At 46.0% G+C, this 18,159-nt stretch overlaps 1 protein-coding gene across 6 annotated transcripts in view; it reads left to right on the plus strand.

The window, feature by feature from the left end:
- Positions 1-18,159, plus strand: part of NAV2 (neuron navigator 2) — a 385,703-nt gene that overhangs the window by 203,603 nt on the left and 163,941 nt on the right. For 3 of the 6 annotated variants that reach the window (XM_032413834.1, XM_032413835.1, XM_032413836.1), the window contains one exon: positions 15,430-16,531. In XM_032413834.1, the coding sequence (XP_032269725.1) occupies positions 15,430-16,531 (1,102 nt within the window). Of the gene's footprint in view, positions 1-13,019; positions 16,532-18,159 lie in introns of those variants that run through there. The other 3 variants (XM_032413831.1, XM_032413832.1, XM_032413833.1) reach the window with 2 other exon arrangements.

An 18,159-nucleotide genomic window follows, 5' to 3' on the forward strand; every position in this document is an offset into this window, starting at 1 on the left:
CCCTTTGCGCTGAACTTGTGTCTGGATTGACAGCTGGAAGTGACTAGATCAGTGCTCTGATTGATATTATTTGAAAACATCAGCTTTGCTTTTGGCTTGTCAGAAAAATTTGGAAAAGCATGAAAGAGTCAAGTCTGCATGCCTGTTCTTTCCAGCCCAGACCAGGAGGTGACTTGTAAGGGATCCCTCATTGTGGAAACAGATTCAGTACGTGCGCTGAATGAAGAGTATGTGCGTGCTGGGTGAGCAGGGAAGAATAACATTCTGATTGAGTTATATAGCCCATTTTTCATTATGACTGGATGCAATGGATATGCCCCCGGAATCCCTGGTTATGATTAGTATTGCAAATGCATTTGGCTGACCAGATATTACCCCGATCAAGTGGAGAATCTATATATTTTGTCCTTCTGAGCTTGATTTTAATCACTAGGTCTGGGTGCCTAGAACTTTATTTCCTTTTAATACTTTGTAAAGAATCAAGTTCTAAAAGCTCTGGGCAGGGGTGGTAAAACCTGGCTTGAATGACTTTCTTGATTCCCCCTTGCTCCCACACTGGGTTAGGTAACCCCCTTTGTTATCCACTGTTCCATAAACATTCCCTTATCCCAACGGTTTCATACTTTGTTGTTACTTTAGCTCTATGGTTGGTCTCACCCACAAGACTTAGAACTCTTGAAGGCATAAAGAACCTCTTATATTCCTTGCCAGCTGTATCTCTGGCACCTAGGAAGGTACCTGGAACAGAAATGTCAAAACTGTTGAATGGGATGGGATAGGATAGGATGGATGGAGGCGCAAACACTAAATGTTGTGGTGGTTTTAGGATTCCAAGGAGAAACATCGCCAAATAACTTTGAGCCCCAATCATATCCCTGGTTACTGTACCTCCAGAATTCATTATTCAAGATGACAGAGATCCCCTGGAACAACATTTCATAAGCTTTGGCATGTGTAAGTGTGCATTAAAACCTCCAAGCCGGTCCGTGAGCGGCCTGGTTTCCCCATTATATCTCCTAGCCCTGCAGTCGGGTGAGAAGCTCCTTGAGTCTCTCTTCACCGTCATTCATGTGAAGAGCCCTTTGAGTCTTACAGAAACAGAGCAGATGTTGCCAGGAGTATGTGAGTCATCTCGCCAGACAGTGAGAGCTATGTGTTCACTGGGCTGCCTCCAGCAAGCCTGGTGAGGTGGACCAGGCCAGCGGGCCAAAGCCTGCCTTGTACCCGGCCATAGTTTGGAGAGAAACAAGGGAGAGCTTGCCCACAATCTGCAGTCAGCCTGGGTGGGGCCCTGGGGACCTAAAGGTGGGAGCTTTAGGACACACAGGGCCTCGGAAGGGCAGTTCTCTCTTCTTCTATGGAGCTAGGTCGGATGGGGCTTTTGGGGTGTCCCCTGGTCCCCCTCTACCTGTGGAAGACAACAATTCCACCAATATTTGGCACAGCTCTATCTCACCTGAGAAAGCCCAGTATGAGCAGGGGGAGGAAGCTGCGTCTTTCTGCTCAGCTGTCTGCAGGATACTCTTCTGTCCTTCCTCTGCTCCTCGTGATGAAGAGAGCAAGCTTTGGTCCCCATTTTCATTTAGTGGCGTCTGTGAATTAAGAGCGCGGACTTCAGTGTTTAAATTCTAGCTCTGCCATTTCCTAGCCATAATAACATCTCTGAGCTGCGGTAAATCCACTTCCTAAGATGCTTGTGTGTGAACTAATGAAATCATTAAGTGGATTTATTAAATGGCTTTAAAGTGCTTAGTGTGGTGACTGGCGCATGGTTGGCATCAGCAAACGGCAGTTATTGGTGTTGGCTTTATCTGTACTTACGAGTACCAGCTGAAGCTCAGCTAGACTAAGTAAGTAACTCTGGGTTACCAAGCTGTTAAGCTGGACTGGAACCCATCCGCCAAGTTCTGTGATTGCAGAATTCTAAAGGTGAGACCACGAGCACAGCGCAGAATAAGACCTTTACCTTGGCATTCTTATCCACCTCGTCAGGATTATCTTGTTTTTAAACGATGTCTTAGCCTTACAGAAGGGTTATTAGGATTCATCTGAATGAGCGCTCTAGTTACAAAAATTTAATCTACCCCCCAGCTTGTCACAGCCAGGGCTGTTGTATAAAACAGAACAGACACCTGGAGGAAATCGCTTCCTGATTTGGGTGAGTAAAGCCAGTGAGCAGTCTCTGGGGACGTTTTCTACCTCCGCATGTTTCATTTGTTTCAGAAGAAAAATTCTGTCTTTTCATTAAGAAGACAACCGTCAGGCGAAAAGGCTCAGAAGTCTGTGTGGATCCGTGACATCCGTGAAGCCCTGAAGTTATTTGATCTATCTGATACCAAGTGTCTGCATACTTGGCAGAATCAGGATAAATGACTGCTTTTTTCCTTCTGTTCCTGCACATTTGGCATAATACAATCATAGATGGTGAATAATAGTCCAATTCAGCTCTCCGTTTCTGCATTGATTCCCCCAGAGAAATACAATAAGCTAGTTCTTTGGTTGGCTTCTGATTTTGATTGGCAGAAAAAATAACAGCAGAAAGATTACATTTTGCCAGCATCCTAAGTTTCGAAGAACAAAAACCATACTCAAATTATTGCTCCGTTGTTGGATGTTCCCAGTTTTAAAAAGAACTTTCTGGAGGGGGAAAAAATTGCTTTCTCAGGGAAGAAGTGATAGGTCAGAGAACTTTGCTGTAGAGTCTCTGCAAGCGGTTGGCAGAAGACTTGATGAAAATACCGTATCTTGTACCAAGAAAGGAGTGTGTATGTTGAGAGTCAGTTTATTGTCTCTTCTTGGGGCGGGGTCACTAGGTGTGCCGCTGACCCATGTGGACTTTGAAATAAAGGTGCTTGGCGGTAATGTGTTTGATCTCGGGTAACCTACCAAAGCCTGGCACCTCCATTTCCTCATTGGTGAAATGGAATCATTATTACCTACCTCATTGGATTTATCCTGCAAATAAAAAAGAGGGTATATTAAAATGCTCTCTGACACAGCATCTGGCGCAAAGTGTAAGCTCCGTAAATGCTGGCTGTTATTAATATATGATTATTAATATTGTTGGAGGGTTTTTTCCCCCCATGGAAACCTTTTGTTAAATGAAATCTTACATGTCAAGAGAGCTGCTCTGGTAGAAGTAGAGCAGAGAACATATAAAAACAGGTTGGCTCAGTTCCCCCTTTCCACAGTTGCTATCAGCATCCGCTCCCCACCGCCTCCGGCTGGCCCCTAAGCTGCTCTGTGGACCTTCAGGGTTGGCCTTTCACAGACCACATACTCTCCTTCAGAGCAGACCTGAGTTGGGGGCCTGCCCTGGCAGGTGTAGATTTAACCCTTTTTTGCTGCTGTGCAGGGTCAGTGGGCAGAAAAATCCAAGGGAAAAGCCAGCCACCTTGGTAATAAGAGTTCTGTCACTTTTGCCTTCTTCCAAGTCCTCTCTTGTCCAAGTTGAATGTCTCAGTCATTTTCAGCCTCTCCTTGTTGAAGGTGGTTTACGGTCCTCCTCAGATTCTACCCCTTATTCCTGGGAAAACTGCAGTTTCTCAGTGTGTGGTAGGAGATTTCACATTCTTCAGTCCCTTGTTTTCCAAGTTCATGTGGATGGCAGTCACCCGAGGAGCTAGTTAAGGCTCCAGCTGCTCGGGTCCATCCCGAATGGGATGAGATTCCGAATGGCCAGGTTTGGGAGCAGGGCTGGCAAAGCTACTTTGTTTAACCAGCTTCAGAGCCCTGAGTTCAGTCACAGCTATGCTGTTCACTGATTGACTGCGAAACCTTGGAGAAGTCATTACCTGTCCAGAGCTCTGTTCCCTTTCTGGGAAATGAGTGACTTAAAGTAGCAGATCTCTTCCCACGTCCAAAATCCTGAAGATTTCACCATTCTAGCTCTAGTCTGAGCTGGGCGCCACAGGGCAAGATCCTCACCGCCCTTGTTCTTTTTTTTTTTTTTTTTTTTTTTAAAGATTTTATTTATTTATTTGACAGAGAGAGAGACAGCGAGAGAGGAGAGAGGGAACACAAGCAGTGGGAGTGGGAGAGGGAGAAGCAGGCTTCCCGCCGAGCAGGGAGCCCGATGCGGGGCTCGATCCCAGGACCCTGGAATCACGACCCGAGCCGAAGGCAGACGCTTAACGACTGAGCCACCCAGGCGCCCCAACTCACCGCCCTTGTTCTGAATATCATTCTTGTATTTAATACAGGCCAAGGTCACAGCCATTTTCATGGCTGCCATGTCCCAGGACTGTATCATGGTGAGCCTAATTGTTGATAGAAATCTTTTTAGGCATGCCACTGTGCAGCCATTATTCCTGCTTCCTGTTGTCATGTGGTCTTTTTGGCTTTAGTGCAGAGCCTTAGACTAATCTTATTGAAATAAAAGGGAGAAGACACATGTTAAGGATATTTAATGCTCAGAATGCATATCATGAAAGCATTCTGCAATCTACAAGATTATAACTTCACAGGGGAAAAGGGGGTATAACTTCTCCCTTCTCCCTTGTATACCTTTTCTTTTAGTGACTGTTACCTGTTGGACAGCTATCTTATCTGATTTAAGTGATTTAAGCATTTTCTGCCACCTCCATTAAGACAGTGTTTACCAAAATGCATACCATGATAAGCTATTACCTTAAACTACCCCATAAAATCAGTTTATGGCAAAAATACATTTAGGAATCGTACTCTTCCATTATCATTTTGGATATTCCCAGTGCAAGTAAGCTTAATAAAGCCTCTTAGAAGTCCTGCAAGGCAAGGAAACTGACCACTGTTTAGCGTTGTTTTCCAAATTTACCTGACCTTGGAACCCCTTCTCTTTATTAATGCCTGTTTACATTGTTCATTGGAAAGCATTCTGGTTTAACACTGGTTTGGAGGCTCCTATTTTGGAGTATCCATCTTTTGCCCCAAGAGAAAGGAAGATTGGGCTGGTAACTTAGGGGAGAAAGCCTGCAGAATTCCTTAACTAACTCTATCTTAGAGGAATATATTTACAATAGCATATAACCATTATGCTCTGCCAAAGAGCTGTTGGCTGTGGACAGTGACCTCTTGCAAGAATAAGATTTGCCCCTTGTAAACTATTTATAATCTCTCTGTGAAATTTCATACACTCATGAAACAAGGGAGAAAGTTTTCTGTGTCCAGTTTTGTGCTTTCTTATAGCCATATATGGTACAAGATAGAGAAATGGCTTGACCAATTAAAACAAAAGCTTTCTCCTGAAACCTATTGCTTGGGATTTCGAACAAATAGTTCAAGAGAGAGGAAGGGGGTATTGTGAGGGTGATGAGCCTTCAAGAAATGAAAGATGAAGAAAAGGAACACTTTTTATTTATTTATTTTCTTTTTTTTAAAGATTTTATTTATTTTTTGACAGAGTGAGGGACAGCAAGAGAGGGAACACAAGCAGGGGGAGTGGGAGAGGGAGAAGCAGTCTTCCTGCTGAGTAGGGAGCCTGATGCGGGGCTCGATCCCAGGACCCTGGATCATGACCTGAGCCGAAAGCAGACACTTAATGACTGAGCCACCCAGGCGCCCCATGGAACACTTTTTATTTTTAAAGGCATCTTCCTGCAAATGTCAGCAAATGATTTGTCTCCTCATCCAGCTGAGTTGGGAGGATTTTCAAAATACCTATAGGACACCTTTTGGTGTAGCAAGTGCATGGGGGAGGGAGAGAGATTTTACTAATTCTCTTTTTAAGACGTTACTACAAGGTCGAACGTAAGTGCAACCGTCTACTAGCATTTCCAGTAAGTTAACGTTTGTTTAGCTTTACCAGCTCTTGATGGCATTAAGCATGATTAGAAAATGTACCTTGTAAAACTGGAGACGGTATAGGGAACACTGTGTAGGAAAATGGTACTTTGTTATTTTTGTCCACTACCAGGAGAGAAACGAGGGTACTTTGTTATTTTTTTCACGACCAGGAGAGAAACAAATGATCTCATTACCCTTCCTGTCATTCTGTTTTATCCAAAATAAGCCACTGAAGGAAAGGAATTGCTTTGTCATAGATTAAAGAGCATATATTAAAAAAGAGCTGTAATTGCTCCAGCTGTGGAGGGCCCCTTCTTCCCCTTCCTCTGGGGTGAAAAAGTCACTGAGGAAGACCGGGAACTCCGTGGCTCACACGGAAAAGAGCTGGCTGCAGGCTAGCAGGATGATGCACTTCTGCATTCTGCACATTTCTTCCTGGCCACACCCTTACAGGACACTGGAGTATGTGGACGTGACCTTCTCGGTGACCCGTTACAGCAAAATTTCCACCACACGTAGAAGAAAAAAACACCGAAAGCATCACCGAAGTTTCTAGTCGGTTCACTTAGCTTTAAAGGGAACAACTAGCATAATTAGGCAAGATGCTAAAGCCAGTCACACCTGATTTTAATTTTGAGCCCTGTGGAGGGATTGAACGTGGGTAACAGTTTTTATTTGTTTGTTGGTTTTTCCACCAACCATCTCTGGGCACCTACTAGTGCATCAGCCATTCTCCTAAGTAAGCTCAGTGCCGGCTGACGAGTGCCAGGGACCCCAGAGAAGCCTCAACAGTCTTAAGGCTCTTCAAATTAAAAGGGATGGCCTCTGGTTTGGGGATTCAGGAGATTTCCTGGAATGGAAGGTGTGGAAGGTAAACTGGGGGCTAAGGTTGGGTATGGTGGGGGTTGAGGGGCGGGGGGGGGGGGCGGTGGGCGGTATGGCATGCTGGTCAGAGCAAACAGCCTGACCAGAGAGTTGGTGAGGCCAGAGTTGGGAGGAAGAATTTAAGTGGTGTAATTTTGCTTGCCAACTGTTAAAAAAGTATTGCTATTCCTTTGAAGCAGAAATGGTTTCTTCCAGCTAAAATAATACTAATAAAGTAATATTCTAAACTATATAATCTCATGTGATTTGTTTTTTTTTTTAAGATTTTATTTATTTATTTGACAGGGAGAGAGAGATCACAAGTAGGCAGACAGGCAGGCAGAGAGAAAGGGAGAAGCAGGCTCCCTGCTGAGCAGGGAGCCTGATCCTGGGCTCGATCCCAGGATGCTGGGATCATGACCTGAGCCGAAGGCAGACGCTTGACCGACTGAGCCACCCAGGTGACCCTCATGTGATTTGTTAACCATCAAACTAACAGAGATGCTTTTTCTTTAATTTAGCAAACATTTCTTGAGCCTTTCGTGTGTGCCAGTCCCATGCTAAGAACTGGGAATAAAGTTTAGGCAACGATTGTCAGAATTCTGTGTCACTGTGGCCAAATACAACCTGATTTTTTTCATTGTGGTAAAATATACCTAGTATGATATTTGCCATTTTAACTATTTTAAAAATGTATGGTGCCATGACATTAAGTACACTCACACTGTTGTGCAACCATCACCACCATCTCCAGAACTTTCCATCGTCCCCAGCTGAAACTGTGGACTCATTATTCCCTCCTCCCCTCAGCTCCTGGCAGTCATCCTTCTACTTTCTGTCTCTATTGTCCATTGTTTATCCACTGATGGACCCTTGGATCGCTTCTACCTTTTGGCTATTGTGAATAATGCCGCCGTGAACATAGGTGTAGCAATATCTGTTCAAGTCCCTGCTTTCATTTCTTTTGGGTATATGCCTAGAAGTGGAATTGCTGGATCATATTTTATGTTTGATTTTTTTTGAGGGACTGCCATTTTGTTTTCTACAATGGCTGTACCTTCTTACATCCTCACAGTAGTGCACAAGGGTTCTAATTTCTCCATACCTTCTACAAGGACTCTTTCTGGGTTTTTTTGTTGTTGTTGTTTGTTGTTGTTGTTTTTAATAATAGCCATCCTAATGGGTACGAAGTGGTATCTTACTGTAGTTCTGACTTGCATTCCCTAATGATTAGTGATACTGAACATCTTTCCATGTGCATATTGGCCATTTGCATATCTTCTTTGGAGAAATGTCCATTTGCCCATTTTTCCATCAGACTGTTGTGGTGTTGTTTTCAAGTTACAGAAGTGCTTGATATATTCTGGCTATCAATTCCTTATCAGACAGATGATGTGCAAGTATTTTCTCCCATTCTGTAGATTTCCTTTTCACTGTTAATAGTGTCCTTTTTTCTTTTTTAAAAAATTTTATTTATTTATTTTGGAGAGAGAGTGTGTGAGTGGGGGGAAGGGCAGAGGACAAGGAGAGAATCTCAAGCAAACTCCATGCTGAGTGCAGAGCCTGACATGGGGCTTGATCCCAGGACCCTGAGATCACGACCTGAGCTGAAACCAAGAGTTGGACGCTTAACTGACTGAGCCACCCAGGCACCCTCATAATTAGTTTTGTTTTGTTTTAAGTAGGCTCCACGCCCAATGTGGAGCCCAATATGGGGCTTGAGTTCAAGACCCTGAGATCAAGACCTGAGCTGAGATCAAGAGTCAGACGCTTAACTGACTGAGCCATCCAGGCACCCTAACAGTGTCCTTTGATGCACCATTTTGATGAAATCCATTTTGTCTGACTTTTTTTTTTTTTTTTTTTTTTTCTGATGGTTTTGCTGTCACATCCAAGAGATCATTGCCAAATCCAGTGTCATGGAGATTTTGTACCAAGTTTTCTTCTAAGAGTTTTATAACTTTAGCTCTTACATTTAGGTCTTTGATCCATTTTGAGTTAATTTTTTATATGGTATAAGGTAAGAATCCAACTTTTTTTTTTTTTTTTTGCATGTGGATATTGTTTTCCCAGCACCATTTGTTGAAAAGGCTGTCCTGACTTTATTGAATAATAGTGAAAATCATTTGACCATATATACACAGGCTTATTTCTGGGCTCTCCAGTCTAATCCATTGGTCTGTATGTCTGTCCTTATGCCAGTACCACACTGATTTGATTACTGTGGCTTTGTAGTAAGTTTTGAAATCAGGAAGTGTGAGACCTCCTTGTTCTTTTGTTAAGATTGTTTTGGCTCCTTTAAGATCCTATATGATTTTTTGGACGGATTGTTCTATTTCTGCAAAAATCATCATTGGGCATTTGATAGGGATTGCATTAACAGAGCAACTTTCTAAAACTATTTGTTTATGTAGATCATCATCCTTATTCTAAATTGGATGTTCTCAGAGCCTATGGAATTGTAGACACGAGAAGGTTCTTAGAGTATGGGTCCCAACACCAGCTTCCTCTTACTCTGTGCCCTGGCCCTTTCCTACCCACTTTCCTTGGTGGTTCTCATGCCCCCCCTTCTCTCTCTTTCTGTATCTGCAATGATCCTCTGCAAGAAGTATTGAACAGAAAACTATGTTTAAGCCCATGCCCTTAATATTAAACCTTGATCACAGCAGTGCTGAGAATGCTCCCCGGCCAGGTTCAAGGAATCCTTCAGAACCACTTAGTGGATTGAGTGAGGTTCCTGTGCCCCTCTGTGGTCTGGTAACTGCCTAACAGAGTTGTAGAGAAATTGACCTGAGCAACTCTGCAAACCATCTCTAGCCTGTGTGGCTAGAGTCCATGCACTTTCAAAAAAAAAAAAAAAACTGCTCAAGATGGACACCTTGACAAATTATAGGAAATTGCAAACATTTTCCCAGACCCAATTATCAGGTCTTTTCCTGAAGAGTACTGAGAGGATTTAGGCGGGAAACCTCCCCAGGGCAGGTTTAAAATCACAGTGGGGGTGACAGGAGCTGGGATCAACCAGTCTAGAAGACATTCCCTGTGCCCCTGCTGGCATGGGGACCAGACCACCAACTGGGAGGCTGGGGACAGAAGGGACTGGGGGCCAGTATCGGCCCTCTCTGAGGGATAGAGGAAGAAATGCTTATTTATCTGCCTTAGACAGTATTTTCATTTAGAAAGTATTTTGGTTCCTGTCAGGGAAGGTTAAGGCTGGTTGCCAGAAAAACCAAACTTTCCCCCTCCCCACAGGAGGATTAATGTTCTCCCTAAACCCTTAAAAAAAAAAAAAAGCCTTTTCTCTTCTTCAAAGACATCCTGTCTGCTGTGTTTCAAATGAGACTTTTCCTTCTTGTGGTGGTTTGTCAGTTGGTGGTGGGTGAACCTTGGAAGCTGGTCTTTTAGAACAGAGACATTTAGGCTGCAGGGCGCAATCTCCTCTAGGGCATAAAATCTGTTCAGGGGCTCTGTGATAGGCATTTAAAAAATGGCTTAGGGTAGGATATATTAGAGTTAATTGCATATAATAAGAGTATGCCTTGATAGTTTTCAGTTTTGCATGTGGATATTTGGATGTTTATTGGGTGTGATGTAATATGTCATTCTTACTGGTTAGTCGTCAAAACTTGTTAAAGCCATTATTTTTAAAATTATCTTTGGCTAAACAAGGCGTGGTCTTGTGGCCAGTGCTAGCTGTTCTCAGCAAAATGCCGTGCTAAACAAATCCACGCAAATAAAACTCTAAGAAGGAGCTATTTCAGATCCGTTTTGAACCTAGTCCTTATTTGGGCCTTCTGGTTTGATTTCTATTTCATTGATCACATTTTCCAAAAGATTAGATTTAATATAAATAGGTATTTATAAAACATTTATTACATATTTTATATAGAAAATAAGTATTTCTTGATTTAATGGAAAAGTGTCTCCCCGACTTAAGTCTTTCACAAACTTGCGTGAGTTTAGCCAAATCTGAACTTTTTTTGTCTTATATTTTCGTTAAGTCGACTCAAATTTTAAATCTCTATCAAATATCCATGAAACAGTTAATTTATATATGTGCCAGTTATCTCTTCTAATATTGCAATAAAATATATGACTTTTAAAATATAAAAACACTCATCCACCTCCGAATAATACAGTGTATGTTAATTAAATTGCATTTAAATAAAAAATTTTTAAAAAATATTCACCCATATGCCCTGAAAAGAGTCTTACCTACTTCAGTGGCCCACATACCCTTGCTGGAGAAATACTGATGTTCAGAACATTCTTTTATGCTTTCCTCTTTTCTCCCTCTTAGATTCCTTTGCTCTAACAAAGGTTTGTATACTTGAGAACAGAAACTAGAGCTGTTCCTTATTAGGGAGAGAAGTGCTCTTAATTTTAAAGAACTCTCCCCACTTTCCCTCCCCCAGGCTTGTTTTCATAGAATACCAGCATTTCTGAATTCACAAGCTCCTCATTCAAGGCTGACTCTTCCTTGACCCAGCCAGTTTTCTCTGACATTTACAAGTAAACATCTTAAGAGAACCATGGAGGCAGAATGCTTGAAGGTAAAGAAACACCTGTATGTCAGCCCAGAATAAGGACAGAACTTAGTGAGGGCTGCGTTCTCTGGCCCCAACCTCACTGGGCCTTTCGGAGACTCACTGAGCTTTAAATGGAAGTGGAGCTGAAAAGATTCTAGAGAAATAGCTCATCCTGTTTCTTACAATTGGGGTGACTGAGGCCCAGAGGGGAAAAATGGCATATCTAAGGTCACTCCGTTGGCTGGTAACGAGGCTTAAGGCTTGGCTCACCTACCCACGTCTCTTTTGTATTTATTTCACTATCTCTGAAGCAAGGTAAGGACAGTCTCATGCTAGGAATCACAAAATCCTGGCATTAGAAATGACTGCTTTCCAAAGAAAGAGGAACAGGCCCCAAACAGCCACTTCGGCCAAGGTCACTTATGTGATACCTTCAGAATGACAGGACATGTCAAGACCACTCATGACCTGGAGCCCCCTTCACTATTAAGGGGATTTCTAGCCATGACATAAGTACAAAGTATAGATGGTCTTATCCTCAGGTGCTCTCATGCCCTGTTGCCCTACTCAGGAAACTCCTGTTCTGGAAACCACATTCAGATCATCTCTACCTTTTACAGCTATGACGAATAGCCTTGAAATGTCCCCATGATTCCATAACCAGGGGAGCCCAGGCTAAATGCCAAGTAGAAAATCTGAGGCTCTGAGCCCTGATTTTGTTTTTTATTTTTGCCAGAGTTTAGGCTAAAAAGTTTTAATAAAACTCTGATGACTAATCAGAAGTCTGTGTCTCTGTTGCCTTAAATGTGAATTGCAAAAGCCCAAACTACCAACCTACAATTCCAAAGCCACGAGTGTTTCTATGCTCTGGAAAGCTATAGGGCACAAAGATGAGTCGGGGGGCGGGGGACAATGGATAGCCAGCCAACCTATACCAGAAACATGGCATGACAATTCAAAGGTCATTGGCTCTGTGAAGGTTTCCCAAATGGGAGAATTAATGGATCCCAACCCTTAGGCCTCATGGTACTTGTGCATCCCTCTACAGTCCCTTACATTGTTCTCTGCTCTCTTTGAGGCCTGTTGCCCCTTTGGACAGTGAGTTCCTAGAGGGCAGGAGCTGTATTTTATTCTCCTGGATTCCCAGTGCCTAGTGTAAGTAGGTAGCCCTCTAAAATCTGTTTATGAGGAGGTATGAACAATGTCCTAGGGAAATACAGAGTAGGGGAAAATGCCATGTGATGTAAACCAAGTGATTCATTCAGCTTTAGAGTCTCACTGTGACAGAGAGGGCATTTGAGCAGGGGTTTAAAAGACAAGTAGGAGTTTCTGGGAGCCATTTTGGCACAGCCTGAGAAGCGACAGTGTGAGTATATGTCATGCCTACATGGTGAGAGCCCTTCCCCCCCGCCCGGCACCTTGCATCTGAAGGAGACACACAGCCTCAGCTTGCTCTGTATATTTTACGTATCCGAGCCAGGTGTCTGTGTAACTCGTTGAGCTAGATGGTCATTGGTTAATTTCTAGCTGTGTATGTTAGTGTTAAAAATACACAGATGTGCTAGGTAGGGGCATTTGTCAAAACCATTTCAAGTAGGCTTTATAGAAGTTCCAAGGAATGTGTGGGCGCAGAGAAGTCACCCTGACCCGTGTACTTATGCTCAGTGGAATGTGCCCAAGACTTCTTTAGGAAAGCGGGGTGCACCTCTGAATGTCATGTGGTTCTTGTAACAATGTCCATTGTTACAACCTGCCCCCAAAGACTTTAGCACTTATGTTAGCACTTACTTTTTTCCTTATTTTTAAAAATTTAAATTCAATTAATTAACATATAATGTGTTATTAATTTCAGAGGTAGAGGTCAGTGATTCATCGGTCTTATAGAATACCCAGTGTTCATTACATCATGTAGCACTTATTTTCTAACAAATGATAAAATTCATTCACTATGTTAATTACCATTTGTTCCTCTCTGCTGGAATGTAAACTCCATGAAGGCAGGGGCCTTGCTGTTTCACATCGGCATAGCCCAGGTATAGAGAAAAATGTCTTACATATGCATTGAATGAGTGAATATTGACATGAGTAGAGATATTGAATGAACAAGTGAGTGAATACTTTTGCCCCAGATCTGAGCCCAGGGAAAGGGAAAGACGGTTGTCCTAAGAGAAGTGGAACTCGGGATCGGAGGTCACAAGTATTTCCTCCAGAGAGCCAACCTCTACACATAGGCTGCCTCCCTTCCGATGGCTGGGTTGGCTTGCACCCCACCAAGGATGCCGTGAACACACCTAAGCAACGGAAAAGTTGATGCCTCAAAAGCACTCTCAAGTGGCTCTTGTTTAAATATACCCTTCATCAAAAGAGGTAGCTGTGATGATGCAGTCCCGAGAGCACTGTGTCAGGAGCCCTGGGTTCAAGTCCCAGCTACGTCCACGTCTAGCTATGTGATTTCGGGTCAGTTGTTAGCCCTCCCTTGAGCCTCCATTTCCCGACTCATAAAAAAGGGGCACTGAGCCCCTCTTCACGGCGTGCCTAGCACTGCACCTCCTGATACCAGGAGGCCCTCCGTAAGCAGCGTCCGGCCTGTGGAGACCCTCTGAAGGGCCAGCTGTGTGGGTGGGTTCGTGAGCCTGTCTCCAGGCCAGTCTCCAGCTCTCCCTAGGAAAAGATCCAACAACGCCCCGTGAGTTTTGTTAGGGAGGATTGGGCAGCACCCCCCGCTCCAAACCCAAATCCCCAGTAAGTCAGGAAGATGTATGTGTTTTAAAACATTGGGAGGTCTGCTTTGGATCACCCTGGAGCTGTGGCTTCCCGGAGCAACTGGGAGTGAGTGGAGGGAAGCAGTTCCTCCGCTGGGAGTTCTCGGGGCTCGGTGCTCATGCCCCACACAGGGGCTGCCTGCGCTCGGCTTCGGTGGCCGTTGACTTTTAAATCATAAAACGCCGCTCTATACACAGTTTACTCTGTTGCTAGAAGGCAGCGGAACATAGGTATTAAAAAAAAAAAAAGGGCAGAAGAAGCAGCCGTTAATCCCGCCAGGCTTCTGGGTACTGGAGCAGTTGCGGATGACAAAAGCTAATTAGAAACATGAGCAGTTTAACTGAAAACACTTGTGACAATTGGAAGGGCAGCCTCTCTGGTTGGAGAATTTTTCCTGGGGAACCGTTGCGGGAGAAAGTAGCTGCTGCCAGGTAAGTCATGTCATGGTGACTTTGCAGACGTGGATGTGCCCTTTGGGGGCTGAAGTGCCGCGTCCCGTCTGTCCCGTGCAGTGGGCGGGCGTGGGGTGTGGGTGGCGCGGCACCGGGCTCAGCCGTGACGTGCCCTCCCGGCCACTTTCTGATAGCTACGGTAATGCGGGCGACAGAGCGGCGTGGTTCTGAGCGCTCCCGGAGGAGGGCGTCACAGTCCTCATTCCTGGGGTATGGGCCCCCTTGGTGGCGAGCACAAGTCCAGTGTGGAACCCGCCCTTCTCAGAATCATTCCGATTCTCAGTTTGGAAATATCTTGAGGCTTATTCTGAGAAGAGAGTCTGGCTGGGGAAATGCTCCCCGAGCAAGCGCCAAGGGGGAAGCCTTGACTTTGTGATAACCTGTGTGTTTTCATGCCTACGGTGCAGCCATGTGCGGGTGATACTCTGAAGCTAAAAAATCTTTTTTAAGTCTTGCCTGCATCATGTTTGTATCTCTTTCAGAGTGTCAGCACAGAAAAATGTATATGCTTTGATAGGACCTAGCGACTTTCTCGGGTAATTATTCTTCTGTAAAGATCATGCTTGGTTTCTCTTTCTTTCTTTTTCTATTTTTTTTTTTTTTTGTCCTGTTTTAATGTCTCTCCTACATTTTCTTAAAGTCAGCTAATTCCCAGTTATTTCACATAACTGGGAACTTGGGTTGTGGGTTGAATAATTTAAAACAGTAGGCATTTCCTACATCTTTCCTACACACCATAGCGGTGATGGAGGTTTTTGCTAGTTTGTGTTTCCGTAAATGTATGCTTAATTGTGCTTTGCGCATGTTGGTGTTAAGATCAGTGTGCATTTGCACGGCATATCCTGGAATGTGCCGGCGAATGTGAACGGTGTGTGATGGAGAGCGGTTGGCAGGTAGGATCTGAATTGGAAGCACAGGTAATGCACCAGGCGGGTGGTGGCGCCATCTGGCATTTGGGTGGAGAGTGATGGGCCGTGGAACCATGGCCCACCCTCCCTCATCGGCAGTGCAGGTCCGTAGGCATAATTCGGCTTTCCTTCTCCTCCCCATCTCTGCAGAGCCATTGGCGAGCCCAGCCTCCTCCCACCCCGGAATGAGTGAAAATGCACCTGCTCCTCTGGAGAGCGGCTGCAGTTCCAGCCCCGCTAATAGCAGCACCTCCTCAGCTATCCCACAGCCCGGCGCGGCCTCCAAGCCCTGGCGCAGTAAGTCGGTCAGCGTGAAGCACAGCGCCACGTCGTCTATGCTCTCGGTCAAGCAGCCCGTGCCCGAGGCCCCCAGGACCCCAGCTGAAGCCATGAAGCCAGCCCCCAACAATCAGAAGTCCATGCTGGAAAAACTCAAGCTTTTCAACAGCAAAGGGGCTTCCAAGGCAGGCGAGGGCCCGGGGTCGCGGGACACGAGCTGCGAGCGGCTCGAGATTCTGCCCAGCTTTGAAGAGAGCGAAGAGATGGAGGCCACCGGTCGCTCGCTGTCCACGGCGGGTCCCGCTTCCAACAGCCCCAAAATTGCGCTCAAGGGCATCGCCCAGAGAACTTTTAGCCGGGCGCTGACCAACAAGAAGAGTTCCCCAAAAGCCAACGAGAAAGAAAAGGAGAAACAACAGCGGGAGAAGGAAAAGGAGAAAAGCAAGGACCTCGCCAAGAGAGCCTCTGTGACGGAAAGGCCGGACCTCAAAGAGGGGCCGAAGGAAGACCCCAGTGGGGCGGTGGTGACCGAGATGCCAAAAAAGTCCTCCAAGATCGCCAGCTTCATCCCCAAAGGGGGAAAGCTCAACAGTGCCAAGAAGGAGGCTACAGCCCCTTCCCACAGTGGAATACCAAAACCAGGAATGAAGAGCATGCCCGGGAAATCCCCAAGTGCCCCTGCGCCTTCCAAGGAGGTGGAGCGGAGCCGGGGTGGGAAGCCGAGCTCGGGGCTCCCCCAGCAGAAGCCCCAGCTGGACGGCAGACACTCCAGTTCCTCCTCCAGCCTGGCGTCCTCAGAAGGCAAAGGCCCCGGAGGGACCACCCTGAACCACAGCATCAGCAGCCAGACTGTCAGCGGGTCCGTCGGGACCACCCAGACCACAGGAAGCAATACCGTCAGTGTCCAGCTACCTCAGCCCCAGCAGCAATACAACCACCCCAACACCGCCACCGTCGCGCCTTTCCTGTACAGGTAGGTGTGGCCGCCTGCCCGCCCGTGCTGGGCCATGGGCCAGGGAGCCTCTCTGGTAGATTCTAGGTCTTTGAGGGCAGGAATCGGGCCTGCCTTCCAGGAGCAGGAAGGCTAGCAGCTGAGGCACCCTTTGGCCAGCTGCTGATAGAGCCGTGCACGTGTGCCGGAGGGACCAGTTAGCCCGGCATGGCTTGGGCGGGGACGGGGAGAGAAAGCTAAAGAGAGGAAGCAAAATTCGAGCTGCCCCCAGGATGAGGAGGTGTTTGCCAGGCATGTGGGGCCCCAGGGGGGCATTTACTGAAGCAGCCGCAGCACGAGGAGACTTGGTGGGTGGTTCGGTGTCACTGGACACGATAGGCCCCAGTGTCAGTCCTAACGGATCCTGAACATACTTCAAAAAATGAAAACCACGGAAATCACCTTGCTGAATACCTGAGGCTTCTCTTCACAGAGGGGTTTTTCCTGAACTTCCAGACACTCGTGGTTTCTTACTACGTCACATGTATTAAGTATTTTTTCAGTCCTTGCTGTGTACTAGACTCTTGAGAGGAGAGCGGGAACGGGAGGAAGGGACTGGTTCTAGAAGAACAAAAGAACCAGATTATATTGAGACAAGCCTGGATGTTTGCTTGTCTGACTCCGTCCTGTCCCCTGTCCCTCTCCGTCTCTAACGGCACATCCATGGGACCACGGGAGAGAACATGGAGCCAGGAGCTGCTTGTTCTGTGTGCTGGTAGCCCGCGAAGGCCTCGCGTGTCTCGGCCGGCACCACACACCTTTGCGGCACGGAGGTTGCTGGCTCTTGGTGGTGCTTGACACGTGCTGACGAGTCCTCTCCAGCAGATGGAAGCTCCCCTAGCACTGCTTTTAAGGGAGTCCCAAAGCTTTGCTCATAGTGCTCAGCTTGATCGTGTACTTGAGATGTGTAGTGCCTTTGGCCAGTCTGCACAGCTGAATGTTAATAATACCCCCTGCATAGCAAAAGGGGCCCAAAGATTGAATGCCATGTTCCAGGCACTTACTGTACAGCTTCTGCCCTAAGTATAGACACATATACACGATACACACACACTCGTGCACCCACAGGCATGGACATACATCGACAGTCACAAGTATGGAGACAAGTTCTTATTCCTTTACAAAATGCTCGTGTGCGTATGCCCACGTGTATTTACATCCCTGTTCATGTGCATAGACTCATACCCACACCTTCAGCTTCCTGTGTTTATATGGTTCCCCAGAGAATTGGATATCCCCTCTCTCCCTGCCCGAGTGGTACTCTGGGAGGCTTTGTTACCATCCCTGCCCACAGCAGCTGGAAAGACTGGCCTGAGTGATTCAGAGCAAACCCAGGCAGGGCCAGCCAGTGACGGAATGCCAGGCCTTTCCTCGTCCCTCTTTCCTTCTCTTCTGCTCACCCTCCCCGTCAGCAGGGGTCAAGCCCGGGCTTTTTAATTGGGAGGAGGTCATCTCTTTATTCCATCAAGTCATCAGCTCAGCTAACCGTTGGAGAAGAGTGCCAGGGCTTAGAGAATGAATGACTCAGCACTCCATGCAGAGTCTCCTTGCAGGGCTTTGAATTCAGTTGTTCACTGAACCATGGAGGCAACTGAATTGCTCCCCATGAA

This window comes from Phoca vitulina, unplaced genomic scaffold (genome assembly GCF_004348235.1).
Source record: "Phoca vitulina isolate PV1807 unplaced genomic scaffold, GSC_HSeal_1.0 scaffold16, whole genome shotgun sequence".
NCBI classification, from domain to species: Eukaryota; Metazoa; Chordata; class Mammalia; order Carnivora; family Phocidae; genus Phoca; species Phoca vitulina.